We start from the raw sequence: 16,675 nt of genomic DNA, 5'->3' as shown, positions 1-16,675 counted from the left end.
TAAACTAAACAAAAATCATACCTTTAATTCCACAGGTCCCTCGATCTTGCTGGAGATCCGATTGGGTCCTGTGTCATCTTGGAATTCTGCTTCGTCCCAGCGCAGTGGAAGCACCGGGTGCACCATCTTTGTCGGTCTTCTTCCTTCTTCTGGCTATGTCACCCGATCTCGCACTGTGCAGGCGCAAGATCGTGTGACGTAGCTTGCCGTAAAGGGCAAAAAAAGAGTGCCAATGTGCCAAAAAAAGAGTGCTCACTGCCATGTGCATTTTTTCCCCCATTGTATGATAAATCCTCTTCTGCGCGTGCCCAGGATTGAGCATGCACAGAAGCAGCAGCCAGAAGCCTCCTGGGTTACGTGATGTAGGTGTACCGGGAGTCTCTGTGCTCCCATTTTGTGATTTTGGTGATAGGTCCACTTGAAGGTACAGGGATTGGTCGCCCCCGACCTTCATCCTCCTTTCAACCTATCATTAGTTCCACTTTAAAAATCTTTTCTCAAATAGGTTGAACAAACAACTAACACTAGAATGGTAAATTTATATCAGGGTTCTCTATCTCTGCTGTACTTGTATCTTAACAAAGTGTCATCAGACCCCTATTTAATGTACAGCGCTGCATAATATGTTGGCGCTATATAAATCCTGTTTAATAATAATAATTTTAGAATCCCATTTATGTTTCCGAAACGTCCCTTGCCACCCACAAAGGTTTCAGTACTCATGTCTGGCTTGCATCTGCCAACCCTTTACTAAGTTTGCTAAATTAGTAGTCCCAAAGACATGACATGCTACTCCAGACCCTGAATGAGGTCTGCCTAATGAACAGATCTGCTTAGTTACTATGGACACCATCACTCTTTTTGTACCTTTTTATCTCCTTGGAAACGGGATGCTTTGGATCTATTTATTCTGAGAAATATTCGTAACACACACATCAACAGGCTGCACCCAGGGAGGGGGAGTTAAGCATGAGAAGTTTCTAACCGTGTCTGTGCTTATGTTCTCTTGTTATCCACTAAGAACCAGCCAGTGCTAGCTAAAGTTTTCTTGAGTGAGCTAGTAAAATGACCATAAAAGATGGATTGTAGGAAGGCAATAGGCATGAAATTGGACTCTTAAGAAGAAGAGGTGCTCAGATCCCCCATATCCTGGACGAGATGCAGTAAGCTCAGCACAACATCACATTGGAAAAAAAGAAGATAAAATGTAAAGCATATACAAACCTGGAACAAAATAGTTAACTTTTCTTCCTTTACAAAGAACAAAGCAAAGAAGACTTTTTGTATATCTTTTTTTTTTTCTTTTTTCAACTTACAAATGGAAAAAAAGGAAGACTTAAAATATTCTGGAAGTTCCAAAGATTCCAAAAACCTTGCCTGATCCATCAGAACATACTGGAGCTAAGCAAGTAATACTTTCCTGTGATCACAAAGATTCCACGTGACAATAACACTCATTACAGAATTGAAGAAGAAAAAAAAAAATTTAGAATGCAGAAAAATTTTACAGAATGCTGTCACTGAGAATCTTCAAGGTTAGGTTGGCTATTGATAAGCTGCACTTTGTGAACAATTCTCTACAATCTTCATCAAAGCAACCACTTGAGATCCTGCTGGGAAAGGTTTCACAGTGACTTGACTTGAATTTTGATGCTGTAATTGGAAAAATAGAAATATTACCTGAAGACTTGGACTGTAGAAGAGTCAGTGAAAATGAATGTTTCTTTTCCAATTTCTTTAGACAGTTACCATCCAGAGTCAATTCTCATCCCGGTGCTTTACTCCCTTATTTTCCTGGTGGGCACAGTGGGCAATAGCCTGGTTCTGGCAGTGCTGCTGAGAAATGGAAAGATTAATAACACCACCAATCTCTTTATCTTGAACTTAGGCGTGGCGGATCTGTGCTTTATTATTTTCTGTGTGCCATTTCAAGCCACCATCTATACCCTGGACAGCTGGGTGTTTGGCCCCTTCATGTGCAAAGCTGTGCACTTCTTCATATACCTCACCATGTATGCCTCTAGTTTCACCCTTACCACTGTGTCACTTGACAGGTAAGACAAGGTCTTTTCCTAATGACAGACTATGATAGATAGTTATACATATATATATATATAATAGAAGTTTTAATCATACAAATTATTATTATTCAACTATGGCACTGTATTTTTTTTTTTTTTTTGCACTGTAATTTACTGCTGGTTTTGTATTTTGGAATTTGTTGTTCTCTTTTTTTATCTAATGTCATATTTTTACCTATTTATTATCTTTTGTCTAGTTTGCTTCCAACCTACCCCTTCCAATTTCTTCAAAAATGTTTATTATCATGCAAAATAACACAAATAGAAATAATTTTACAAGATTTGATTGCATACAATACTTTGGTAAATCATAATAATAATAATTAATACTATTACATTACTTCCTGCAAGGGAAAGTTTGAGTTTTTTCAAGAACAGAACTATATTATGTATGTGTCCAGCCAAATCAAGTATTAGAAACCCTTTAGACAGCTAACTTCTCCACTGAAAAAGAAAAGATTTCAGTCTTTGATGCTGTTTTGCTGCTTCTTAGGTTAAGCTATTGTCACTGTGACAGCACAAATTTCTTAAGGAGCCAAGGATAGGAGCAAAAAACAACCCAACACCCAAAACAACAAAAAGTTTAGGCTGGACATACATTTTGGTATCTACTTATATAAAAGTGCATAACAAAATCAATGTGTTCAAGGAATGTATTCTTGTGAGTAAATCTGTTACATTCACCTCCTGAAGACTTAAATATCAGCAGATGCCAATTTGCACAAATTAATTATATCTTTAAGGGTATTATTTGGAACTGTTGCATAGCTGTTGATAATTTGGCACTGCAAATGTTTAATAAGTAGAGTTGACCTATTGTCAGACAAGAAAGTTGTATAAATGTTAACTTGAATGTGCCAGAATACAGAAAAGAATTGCTGAAATACTTGGAGATTTGCCTAACAGTTTTAAAGGGGATCGGTCACCAAAACTGCATATATGCTTGAACATGTATCACTTCTCTGATTACATAAAGTAATGTGTGCACAGGTCCATTGCTGACCTTCTTTTGAAGTGCCAATGCTTTAACACCTTCACAGTCATGGACGAGTAACAATCATCACAAATCATTACCTGTTTGCTTGCTCCTGGCAGGTTCTGTAGCTCATAAAGAGAACTGGCAACATTATTCATAATATAGTTTATTCCGGGGGCCTATACGGTTCCACTGAACTTTTATATCTACCTAGCAAAGACAAATAAATATTAAAATGAATTTGAAAAAAGTTTTGATCTGTTCTGTATGTGATCTATATGTTCTATGTAGTCAGATTGTTTTTCTTTACTCAAGCTCATTTGTCATTCTTAAAACATGAATTTACAGTCTGTGGTTAAACTTAGTATGGCACCAAAGTTTTTCTGTCTTGACAATCTGTTTGTGTGATGGTCAATTTTTTCCTATGCCCCATTACAAAATCTGTCTGCCAACTTGAGGTACTCGGAACACAAAAATTCTGACTTCTGAATGCTGATCCAGCTGGATCAGTTGAGAGATTTGTATATTTCAATGAGCAATACCATACCAATGAGCAACTATATACCAATGAGTATACCTCAGCCAATCTGGATGATAGCAGCTGGATTGGCTGAGCCATACTATACCTGTCAATGACCAGTATAGCTGTAATGGAATTCAGAATACCCACATTCCGAATTCGGTTGAAATACCTCCAATTTGAATAAAAATCAACTCCAATCAGATCCATCTGATCACTACAATGGCAACTTATTGAAGACGTGCAAGCAACATTGCAGGAGACTGACCAGAGTAGGGTGAGGCATTCTATTTTCAAGGGGTAGACACCCTTAAAAATGGAAAAAGTATATAAATGCTGCAATAATGATATGTAGGAGAGGCACCAAATCTATTTTAGGGTGGCATTACCATACCATGACATGGACTCTGCCACTCATGTAGCACTAGTATTCTGCAACGTGGAGTTTACAGGTCTCAAAACAGATTAAAACCACAAAGTTCCACCACCTGTCACTAAGCTGTAATATGTCTCATAGATTAAACAATGTTTTTATACCTTCCCTTTGTCTATATAATAAAGATACATTTCCCATAAGAACAATAGAAGGTCCATTTCTGACCTTCAATAGAAATGCTAGGGGCCTGGCTGTTGATTCTCTTGCTTTACCACCTTCTCAATTTCTGACTGGGCACAAGCATGGAGATCCAAGTCACAAATCCTTACCTGTTTGCTTGCTCCTGGCAGGTTCTGTAGCTCATAAAGAGAACTGGAAACATTGTTCATAATATAGTTTGTTGCACGAAAGTTACAGAGACTCTGGATTTCTGTCATAATCAGCAGTTGTTTTCTGTATTTGCAGAATAGTACTTTGCCTAAAATAAGAAAATGAATGCGCCACCACATCTAAGAACTCATAAACAGTTTATAATACCTCTCTAAAGCTTAGCCCAAATTGTTTAACTCATCATTTTTTATTCCTAACACTAAATAGCTTCTAAATCTCTATAGGTAGCCTTTACATCCAGATACAGTACATCTTGCAGGCAATCCTATGACTATCAAAAACAGCTTCTACCATTACTATCTGCAAAGTCTAAAATATGTCTGTGCATATAATACCGCTCATGATAGAATATGACCAGCAGTGCTCAGAGACAGCTATTTCATGCAGACCAATCTAATAGACCAATTTACCAAATGACTTATGCTAGATTGACACACTAGAGTGGCCAATCTATCTTGCTAGAAAAATGTGAAAGATCTTTATATGTTTCAATTGAACCCTGAATATGAAATACGATTACCTGTTCTTGTTAGTGTAACATAAAGCTATTAATCCTTCTGGATTTACATCATTGTAAAAATAGTAGCCTGAGCAGAAAATAAATAATATCAGTGAATGTCAGGTTCAGTGCTTTATAAATAGACTACTAATTGTGTTATTGCAAATATAATAGAAGTAGTCATAAACATACATTTAATTAAACCTTAGGGGTAATTTGCAGGGAATACAAGCCAGCGGATATGTTTATACATTGAGATCTCATAATACAGTGCTAGACAACATATGGCTCTCTAGCTAATATGAGACTACAGATCTCTTTATTCTGTTCATAGCAGATGGAGAACAGAGTGCAGAATGCAATTTTTTATCCTGTATGACAAACTTGGAACATCTTTCTGTGTTCCAAATAATGGCAGCAAGCAGAATAGATTTGTCAGCCTATTCCTGTTATTATTTTGTTTTGGTGCATCAGACTAAATCAGTCTTTCTAATGCTTTTTAACATGGATGAACCTTTGGAATACCTTTTCGATCCTAGGGAACCCCTGTTATAATGACTATTTCCATAGCTCATAATAAATTAGTGTGGTGGTCAGCAGGAAGAAAGGCTTTTTACATTGCTGGCCAGTGGGAAAAATGTCACCCTTACAGATAGTCAAACAGATTATTGGTGTCACTTAAACTGAATAAATTGCTCAAGGAACCGCTGGCAACCTCTGGAGGAACCTCTTTTCCCAAAGCAAACCCAAGTTATCAAAACATGCCATATCGCCAAAAAACAACATAGAACAGAACAGAGTACTGGTGTACATTTGCAGGGAATTACTGGCAAGTAAATCAGTTAAAAAACAATATTTTTATTTAGTGTACAATGACAGTTTTAAACATTCCATGTAGATTGATAAAAGCATAAGGGCCAAACAAAAAGCCCCAGACATCATACATTATACAAAATAAAATACTATCAAACATTTTAGTAAGTCTTGACGCGTTTCGCAGACACAACAGCTTCTGCAGAGGATTTTTGATAGTATGATTACATATGCAAGTACAAATGACCCATGTGGGTCAGCAGTGTATTGTGGGTCAGAATGATATCTTTCAGAAGTGATTGAGCTAGAGTATGTCCCCATATGAGGAATATGTTCATCTAAATCTTCCGAATATTTGTACCTACATATGTTATTCTACTATCAAAAATCCCCTGAAAAGAGATGGTAACCACGAAACGCGTCGGGTCTTACCAAAATGTTTAATAGTATTTTATTTTATATAATGTGTGATATCTGAGGCCCTTTGTTTGGGCCTAACCCTTTTATCAATGTACATGGAATGTTTAATATTGCCATTGTACACCTAAATAAAAATATTGTTTTTTAACGGATTTACTTACCAGTATTTCCCTGTTGAGATACACCAGTACTCTTTCCTGTTCTATGTAGCCTTGGGAGGAAGCCTATAATTCCATAGAACCCTGGTTGAGAAGCACTGCTCTGCAGGAACGCCTGGATTCCATGAAACTCTGCATTACCAGAATAATGTAGAAGGATCTATCTACAGTTGTCCTTATGCCTTGATCTGATGAAATGTAAACTCTAAAGCCATATTGCAAATATATATGACTCCCTATACTGCCAATCAAATATTATATGGATTTTGACACATTTTGGGTCCCTTTCAATTCATTAACTAGGTGCCATTGACCGATGAATGCTGTCATGCCTTGCACTTAAGCTTTGGCCACTACCATCATCCAGCAAACCTAACAGCAATAAGAGAGGTCAGACAGACTCAACTTTTAGTAAGAAACCCCACATGTTTATTAATGCATATTTAGTCTGACACAGGGCTGTTACTGTCTTGTGATGCACAGACACCAGCAATAAACTCACAACTGCTCTATTACTGTAAGTGAATTTGCTTTTGGACATCACCATAGAAGGATTAATTTTTTAACAGCATTAGTAAAACGAAAAAGGGTTTGTTATTAAAACAGATGTAAACCCTGACTTAGTGATGTTTAGTTTGCTAAAGCACTGTGTGTTATAAATATTTGCAGCTTTTTTTAATGAATTTGTTTTAGCATTTTATGACATCGTTATCATCCTTTTTTGCCAGTTTTAAATAACCACATGGCATTTTCCAGTTAACCACATTGCATGTTTCAGTGACCATTGGTTGTCTCTATTGGAAGCCTTTGTGACAGAGGGACAATGCAAAAGTGGAATTGGTAGCCAGGGACAAACATTATCACCCTATGGGCAGACTCAAATCTGCCTCAAGATCAAGTGATCCCGCATGACTCCTGGCAGTTGGCACCTTGCCACCTTCTCAGATAACCAGCACCTACAGATGTGACAGTGGGAGAAGTAAGCAGTACTGTACCACCCACTGCAACCCTATTCATTCTCTCCACCGGTACAGTGGTTTACTGGCATAAAGAAGCCGTAATTGCACTGCAACCTTATTCCCAGTCTGAAGATAGCCTATACAGAGGTGTCTGAACAAGGGAGGATCACAGGGTGTTATTTTAGTAAAAATTAGAACGTCTTTTAAAATGAAATTAATGTGTGAAACATTATATTTTAGTGGTTCGGTTTCTATATCTGTACATTCTGGAAAAAATAACAATATCAGTCACAGTATTGAGTATATTTTTCACCTTTTTTAGTCACCTTGCAATTTAGTAATAAGTAGAAAGATCACAAATCTTTATGAGCTTAAAAACTTAATGGGTAATGTTTCTGTCAAACCTTATTGTATTTAAATTATCCAATACAATTTTTGACATGAATCCATTTAAGTGATATAATGTGAACATAAGTAAAACTTGATACAGATTGTTACAAAGAAATCATCCCTAAAAGTCTCTTTAAAAATCAATAAAAAGAAATATAAAGATTCAATTTACCTGTCAAATGAAGTCCAGTTAATATTACTCTATAATCATTTAAAAAGCTGTTTTTTTAGATTCATAATTGCACCAAAATGTTATTTATTAAAGCATTCTTACAGCAATCCAAAGTCACCAAACTCATGGCCTTCCACATTCATATATATGTAACATGAATAACACTGGGGAACGCATTTTTTTTTTTTAGTTAGATCTTACATATGTTTTTTACTAATTTTTGGGTGGTGAATGCAGAAATGACCCCAGTTTTTTGCTATCACATCCAGTTTTTACGATACAGGGTACCCTCCATTTTTGTCAAAAACATACAAATTTTACAAACAACGAAAAAATAATGAAATAATAACTTGAATGTACTGTTTATTTAAATTTCTTTTGTTCATACAAAGAATTTATTGTTACTCTGACATTTTTTTTACAGTAAAACATTTGAAAATTATTCGGGTAAGCGGTTAAGGTAAAAATTTACGCTTATAGCTTTTTTTATAGTGTTAGGACAATCCCACCGGATGCTCCAACAATAGTCAGCTATCATATGTACATCCCACCTACCCTGATACCATCCTTCCATGACCTCCAAATCTTGGTGGAATCGTTCACCTTGCTCATCACTGACTGCACCAAGGTTTTCCGGGAAGTTAGAAAGATGGTTATGCAGAAAATGCACCTTGATGCTCATATTGCAACCTAGCATTTTGTAGCTCTCCAAGAGTTTCTGGACAATTTCTGTAATTTCTGTAATTATTTTCTCGTGTGTTTCCAAAAAAAGTCCTTGACAACGGCTTTGAATGATAACCAAGCTTTCTTTTCGACTTTTGACATTGTCCTGATGAAATGTTCATCTTTGATGAGCTGCGGAATCTCTAGACCATCAAACACACCGGCCTTTATTTTTTCAAATGACAGCGTAGGAAATGCCAAAATGAGGTACTTGAAACAGTCTCCTTCAGTTGCCAAAGCTTTACCAAACTGCTTCATCAGACCCAGTTTCATGTACGAAGGCAGAAATATAATATTATTTCTATCAACAAGTGGCTCATGTAGAATGTTTGGATCACCTGGTTTTAGAGAAGATCTTGGAGGCCAATTCCTTTCCACCCAATGCCTCTCACAAGCTTTGCAGTCCCACATGCACAGATAACTAGGATACTTGGTGTATCCGCGTTGCTCACCAAGAAGGAAGCATACCATTTTAAGGTCAAAACAGATGACCAAATTGTGTTGGTGATATTGCAACAACTCAATGACTCTCTTTATGTCTGCATATTCTTCACAAAGAGAAACTGAATAGGCAATTGGGTCTGACCCAAATATATTGCCATTGTGAAGGAGGACACACTTTAAACTTGGCTTTGAGCTATTGATGAATAGTCGCCATTCAGTTGAGTTATAGATTAGAATTCCCAATTAATCCAGGTATGTTATGGCAATACACAAAGCCACCGTCAGTTCTAAAGTACTGCAGAAATGCAATTTCTCTGGTTCCAAAGTACGATACCTTTGTTCCATTTCCAAGTAAGTTTTTATCAGGCAGTCTTGATGCTAGGAGTTATAAAACCTTCTTCAATAGCCCCAAATCACGTGCCAAATCACTCAACTCATGCTGATCAAATCAAGTCCTCTTCAATTTCAAACTCTTCATCATTGTTGTCACCTAGTTCATCACCATATACATGTTCTTCAAGAGAGGGTAGTATAACGAAAACCGGCACTGGGATTTTATCTGAATGAGCCACTGGGTGTATAGCCGACGGTGGACTAGGATACTCTGTTACATTTATTTTTCTTGTTATGTCCTAACGTTTTCTACATAAAAAAAAAACATTCACTGAAATGATCTCCTGGCTTTTGCCGAACCAAAAGTATATCAAATGGCATCTCATCACGTGTTCCCTCCACACACTGTTTGCACACCTTATGAGAGGCCCAAGACTTATCTTGATCACCAAGTTTAACTTTGAAATATGCCAAATAGGCTTGTTCTACAAATGTGCTGATGTTCGCCCTTTGACTGGAAATGGTGAAACTGCCACAGATATACCAAAATTATTCAGGGTTGTTTAGGCACTTATGACGAGAAACAGCATATTGTGCACCCACAGGGTTGGTCTTCCCTTGTGTTACATGATCTGAAAGAAAGGAAATACGTGTGTAAGTAGAAAAATACATTTTGCCTATTCACTCCATCGAGCAGTGCACAACCGTCTTGCGTGTAAATGATTGGCCTATAAAAATCCATGCTACAGTAATCGCAATTATATAAGCAGTAGAGGAAAACTAACCGTACTTTCAGAATCAGCATACCTATTTTAGTATAAATAAGCTTAAAAATTGAAGTCAACAAAAAATGTGTTCAAAATCTTTTTTCCAGTGTAATTACTCTCTAATTACACTGGGGAACAATTTTGAATACATTTTTGTTGACTTCAATTTTTAAGCTTATTTACACTAAAATTATTTACACTATGCTGATTCTGAAAGTGTGACGTCTAAATGGGAACAATAAATCTGCAGTGAATGTGTTGTGTATTGTGACCCAACTTTTCAGTAACCACCCAAAAACGCCCGGGTGGTTACTGAAAAGTTTCAGGTGGTTTTCCCAGCTAAAAGGATGCTGCTTCATGCATCACAAGGGTTCTTACATCATCATCAAGTTACTGACAAGATGGAATGGGGTGGATTGGTTCCTCATAGTAGTAGGTAGGTAGGCTTTGCTTCCTGTTTTTGTTTCCTTTCCAAATACTTTTATGCTTCCTTCCAGCTAGGCTGGCAGCTGGGCAGAGACATCATGTCTGATTTTGTCTATTTTATCTCTGAAGTAGGTGGCAATGAATAGTTATGGCAACTGCCTTGGAATTTTAATGGCAAACACATCTATGGATTTATACTGTAATTAATTATTGTCATGCAAAAGCACACTTCAGTGGACACCAGGCTTGTTGAAAACTGTGATAAAGAAAAAATAAATGAGCAGTGTATCATGCCAACCTAGCTCATTTACATTAACCGAGATAAAAGGGGTAGTACGAATGGTCAGTTAAGTAATATAAAATGAAACAGTATTTTTATAACATGCAGGGGTCGTGAACAGGAGTCTTAATTAAACATTTACCAACGCTCATCAATTCTAGCTCAGTTTTCTATTAGAAGACATTATGCTCTCTTGTCCCTTTGATCCAATACCTTCAATTAAGGAGCACCAGTTCTCACGTCAAATACTTCTACCGATTTCACTCCATTGGTCCACAGTTGCTATTTGAAACCTAAAGGAAAGAGGGAAATAGAGAGATCTCCAATCTTAATAAAGTTATGAAAAGTAGCAGTGACTACAATGGTGATCAGTGGTTGTAATTTTAAAACAATACATTTATGTGTAATAGCAACAAAAATATATGTTGGTGACATTATTTATATTTCCTAAAGATCTACATGTTTAAAGCTCCAGTTAACCATATTAAAAGAATTTATGTGTAACCAATTTTTTCATTTATTACTTATGCTATATTTTTACCAAGGAAATTGCAGTAAATCTATTTATTTTTGTAATACATGCATACTAACAATATCTATATTTTGTAAAATATTACTACAAAACTATTCATTATTATCTTTACAGGTATCTTGCAATACGCTACCCATTGCGTTCCCGGGAATTGCGCACTCCCAAGAATGCCCTGATGGCTATCACTCTCATCTGGAGCTTGTCCTTGATCTTCTCTGGACCTTATCTCAGCTACTACAAGGAGTTTCAAGTGTCTAATGTAACTGTGTGCCACCCAGTCTGGCAAATCGCCCATCGTAAGACCATGGACCTTTGTACTTTTGTCTTCAGCTATGTCATTCCTGTGCTGATTCTCAGCCTCACCTATGCTCGTACCATAAGATACCTCTGGACATCTGTAGACCCTATTGAAGATATGTCAGAATCCAAGAGGGCTAAGAGAAGAGTGACTCGCATGATTATCATTGTTGCTGTCCTGTTTTGCCTGTGTTGGCTTCCCCACCACTTGGTCATTCTTTGTGTCTGGTTTGGATACTTTCCCCTCAATAACTTTACATATGCTCTACGCATTCTCTCACACTTGGTGTCCTATGCCAATTCTTGTGTTAACCCAGTGGTATATGCTTTGGTCTCTAAGCACTTCCGGAAAGGATTCCGGAAGATTTTCCGTTGCCTACTTTTGCGTCAGAGGGCAGCCAATAAGATCCATGTGGTTCCTGCTGCCCATGTTGGTGTCAGCACTCTAGAGGTGGCATGCACAGAAGTTACTCAAATAAGTGAAGGTCCCTTGCATTGCTCTGCCTGTTGTCAGGATCCTGGGAGTCCTTGGCAAGGAACAGAGAGAGCTGGGGATAAAAGGGGCCCAGCATTCCTAAGATTTAATATAACATAGACAACAGTGATATGGAGAAGAGACACACAATGGTAATACACTATAACAGCTGCTCATGCAAGATTTTGGGCTCCATTCCAGGACGTCACCATTAGGCAACCATATATTTAGTTATGACATGATGGAAGTGGTTATGGCGGACCTGATCATTGCACTTTGTATTTTGTCTTAGGCTGGGCTGCCATCGGGTTGGGGTGGGGGGACAAGGGGTACTTCTGTACTGGGCCCCAATCAGAAGAACTTGACCTTTGCAATGCTGGAACTTTTACACATGGTGAAAGGGGGCCCAGGAAGTTTACCAAGTATAAGGTTTAGACATTTACAATGTTGGCCCTGGTCTTAAGCTGGCCTTACAAAGTGAGATTTTCATGTTTTACAAGACTATGCCAAAAAAAATCCAAACTTTCTGCATTGACCAATTCAAACCTTATTGTGTATGTCCAGCGTAAGGATACTGCTTAATAGTTTTGCAGGATTTCAAAATTCTTTACTTATATTGCAGTTGCTGATTGATGTAAAAATACATGTATACCAAAGTGTTAGAACTATATCACATGCCATATCTTTTTTATTGTTCAATATTCTTATCACCATTGGTCCTTTTCTCTATCTATTTTATTTGGAAACATATTTTGTACTGGTAAGTGGCACTTCTCCTGAAGGATGGAAGAAGACGAAACTTACATGTTTGTACTTTACTGCAGTGAAGTAAAATAAGGTCTCCTGAAATGACTGTTACAGGTCAGAGAAGTGAAATTTTCAAAAAATGGACAGACAGAATTTCATTTCCTTTAGCAGACAAAAAAGCTCAAATGTATGTGATTTAACTGTGTATATAGCTTTTGTCCTAGCTTTATTAATGGCTGTCAATTTTGCTTATAAATTGACACAATACGCAGACTGCTTAAAACAATTCTATCACCAAATTAAAAAAAAATAGCAAAAAACACAAAAGATAATGCTTATGTTGTTTTCACTTACCATTATTTTTGTTATTATTACACAGTATTTATATAGCGCCATCATATTGTGCAGTGCTGTACAAAGTCCATAGTTGTGTCACTAACTGCCCCTCAAAGGAGCTCACAATCTAATATCCCTACCATAGTCATATGTCATTATTGTAGTCTGAGGTCAACTTTTAGGGGGAAGCCAATTAACCTAACTGCATTTTTTTGGGATGTGGGAGGAAACCCACGCAGACACGGGGAGAACCTGCAACCTCCATGCAGAGGGGACCTAGGACCTAGCGCTGCAAAGGCCAGAGTGCTAACCCCTGAACCACTGTGCTGCCCCGTTGCTTTTGAACTTGGCTTTAAACATTTATTTCTGTTTGTGCTGGTCCAGCTCCTTTGCCATTGCATTTAGCATAACAATATGTAGCTGCTGGCAGAGAACTGAGATGTTGATATGTGCATGCGAGGGTCAACTTATAAATGCTTTCAACCAAGATTCACCCAATCTTTTTAGAAAATTCAAAAACTTCTTCAGATTGGATTCAATTAGAAAGTGTATGGATTATGAGTAAAAGGTAATAGACACATTTTTTAGCTGAATTGTGTACATTTTGGGTAAAGGTTGAGTGAATTATGGAAAAAAAATACTTAGAAATAGATACTATAATTTTACAAAAAGAGTTTTGTTGACACTAATGACCTAAAAACATGGTCTTGTTAATACTTCACCTAACAGAGTGAAAAGCCTTTGCAGCGCTAGATCCCAGGGTATGAATTTCATCCATGACACTATCAGCATGGAGTTTGGAGGATCTTCCTGTTTGTGTGGGTTTCCTCCAGGTACTCCTGTTTCCTCCCACATTCCAAAAACATTTGGTTAGGTTAATTGGCTTCCCCCCCAAATTTACCCTAGACTGTATTTAAGACATATGACTATAGTGGGGACATTAGATTGTGACCTCCTTTGAGGGACAGCTAGTGACATTACTATAGATTTTGCTGCGTAATATGTTGGCACTATATAAACACAAAAATGATCAAGAAAAATTAGCTTATTGTACTGTAACTCAGCCGAAAAGTGTTATTTTATGTATAACCAAACAAGCACCTTACATCATGTATATGCACTTTATCCTACATATATGCCAAATGGTATTTTGACAGTCATTTTGAAATATTACCTTGAAATGTTTTAAACAATTTTATACAATAACACATTTATTTTCAAGTTTTGTAGCTTGTGGCTTCAGCCAATAATTATAATAAAAAGTTCCTGCAGTAAAGTTTTTAAGTTGACAGTATGGCTTTACATTTCTGTTTTAATACTTCAATATTATTATTTTTAAATAGTAGACAAAGTACATAAAGACATATAAGAAATATAAGGTATGAACAAAAATGAGGACAAACAAAAAGGCCAAAAAACATGCCAAAACAACTTTATATTGGCCAACTCTTTGGAAGTAGAGAGTCCCGAGAGGTAAGAAGGAAGTACAAAGAGGAAAGAGAGAAGTAGAAAGTAAACTGTGAGGAAGGTAGAGAGGTGAAGAAAATAAAGTTGAAGGAGGAATCTGAACCACAGGCTTTACATTTCAAACAGGCAAGAAGACCATACAGGTTGACCAACACTACAGTCATTTGCCCTGATTTATTAAAGCTCTCCAAGGCTGGAGAGGATACACTTTCATCAGTAAAGCTAGGTGATTCATCAAACCTGGAATGGAATGATCCAGGTTTGAAAACATTTGCTAACAAATAGCAAATGACTTTTAAGAAATCTATTCCAGGTTTGCTGGATCGCCTAGCTTCACTCATGAAAGTGTATCCTCTCCAGCCTTGGAGAGCTTTAATAAATCAGGCCCATTGTCTTGGCTATCTGGAATTTCCTGTAAGCTTTGCTTTAAACAATCAGCTGCTCACAAAGGTATATATGTACAAGTTCTTATTCGTCATCATCACCAATCTTCCTGTTGAGTCCAAGGCTTTGGTGATGCTGCTGTTGCTGCTTCACTGTTGTGCTGAAAAAGTGTTATATAAAATCCAAATTCCGCAATTTAATCTAACACCTGATCAGGCGTTCAGGCAAATGGATAGAATGCATCAACAATAGAACCTTTGTCTTTTTGCTTTCGGAATTCCAAAGGATTGATTTTCCAAATGATTTTCCTGAAGGTCCACTCAACTACCACTAGCTAAAGTCTTTAGAAGACTATGGTATTTCAACAACTTCTGTTCTCCTCAAGTACCAGATAAAGAACTGCATCCTCAAATCTGGACCTGCATTTCTTGTTCTTGAAGTTACAGTACCCAGGAACAAAGGTGTTCCCGCTAATCTCAAAACCCTTTAAAGTGGGACTATTGGTAATAGAAGGCCTCAAGTGCTGCCCCAGAAACTTCCAGATGGACATACAATTGCACAGCATTTTTTCTGCATTGAGTGCAAATGAATGGATGGAAATACAAGAAGAAGACCCAGTATAGCGCACTGTGGGCTTCATACCAACGCATGCGGGCCACTCAAGAGCGAAGGAAAATCAACGTACTGCTAAGAAGAAGTTTTGGATCTTCTAGCTACAATGGTGCTGCAACATGGGGAGATGAACATGTAAACAAGAGAGGGTCATCCTATATGTCACCCCCTAACACCCTTTATATGAAGTATTATTGTGGTTTGTGATCATGACCATAAATGTTTCAAGTCTGTGATACATAAGCATCTATTTAAAACATATTTTTGTTATCATCATTAGCTTTTTTGCTCTAACTATCCTTTCACTAACCTAACCTTTTCTCTCCTTGTCCACCTTATGCTACTACTTACCATAGATCAGCTAGTAAACCATTTCAGGAGCCTACTTCGAGCTTGGTGGTACTCCTGCCGTAAACCAGCTGGGCCACCTGGTTCTGTGCATGTACACACTTTCCCCATATTCTATTTGTCAGCCTACAGGGTGACAACCTTTTCAGGGCCTATTGAGAATAATATATACCAAACCTAATGGTTGAGGTTTTGCCACTCTAAGAAATCCAATAATACTGTAAAGCAGTATTGATGAAAATATCTCCCAGAAATTTAAGCACAAAATAAAATAAATATAAATCATAACACTATAATAAAATCTTAAACAATAAAAATGACATGTCAATGAATCCTGGTGTTATGTATTTTTGTAATCCAACCATAAAGCATAACGTCCAATTGTAAAATATATACCGGTATATGCAATAACCCTTAGCCTTCGCTGGATCATTGGCTAATCTGAAATATGAACAAGAAGGTCTAAGAAGAATTTGGAGGGCAGTGGGAAATTAGGCTTAGGAGAGTTAAAGTTATAGCTAAGCCTAAATGGTGCATTTGCTGTTAACAAAAATTGTAATATAAATCTATACACTTAGCAAAACCTTTTTACTTGGATAGTACTTTTATCTGGATACAATAACAGATGTGTGTTCATGTCTAAGAGAAGTGAAATGTGTTTTTGCTGGCAATTTAGGAAGCGTTTCTTTTTCTGCTTTTGATCCATTAAAACATTTATTCAGTAAATTTGCATTTCATATGTAAAATTCA

The 16,675-nt window shown here is 37.1% G+C and overlaps 1 protein-coding gene across 1 annotated transcript; it reads left to right on the top strand.

The window, feature by feature from the left end:
- Window positions 1–384: 384 nt before the first annotated feature.
- GALR2 (galanin receptor 2) lies at window positions 385–12,701 on the top strand. Its single transcript, XM_072403854.1, has 2 exons — window positions 385–2,054; window positions 11,374–12,701. Exons 1-2 carry the CDS (start codon window positions 1,714–1,716, stop codon window positions 12,149–12,151), a joined length of 1,119 nt encoding a protein of 372 aa, XP_072259955.1. The 5' UTR covers window positions 385–1,713; the 3' UTR covers window positions 12,152–12,701.
- Window positions 12,702–16,675: the final 3,974 nt, after the last annotated feature.

Source organism: Pyxicephalus adspersus, chromosome 3, assembly GCF_032062135.1.
Source record: "Pyxicephalus adspersus chromosome 3, UCB_Pads_2.0, whole genome shotgun sequence".
NCBI lineage: Eukaryota > Metazoa > Chordata > Amphibia > Anura > Pyxicephalidae > Pyxicephalus > Pyxicephalus adspersus.
Note: the sequence above shows the minus strand (reverse complement) of the source record. Positions and strands in the feature narration are given on the sequence as shown.

Bases quoted from the DNA above. Each gene is read 5' to 3' on its own strand.
- GALR2 (XM_072403854.1), top strand. From the start codon at position 1,714: ATGAATGTTTCTTTTCCAATTTCTTTAGACAGTTACCATCCAGAGTCA. The intron at 2,055-11,373 runs GTAAGACAAGGT...TTATCTTTACAG, and splicing joins ACCACTGTGTCACTTGACAG to GTATCTTGCAATACGCTACC.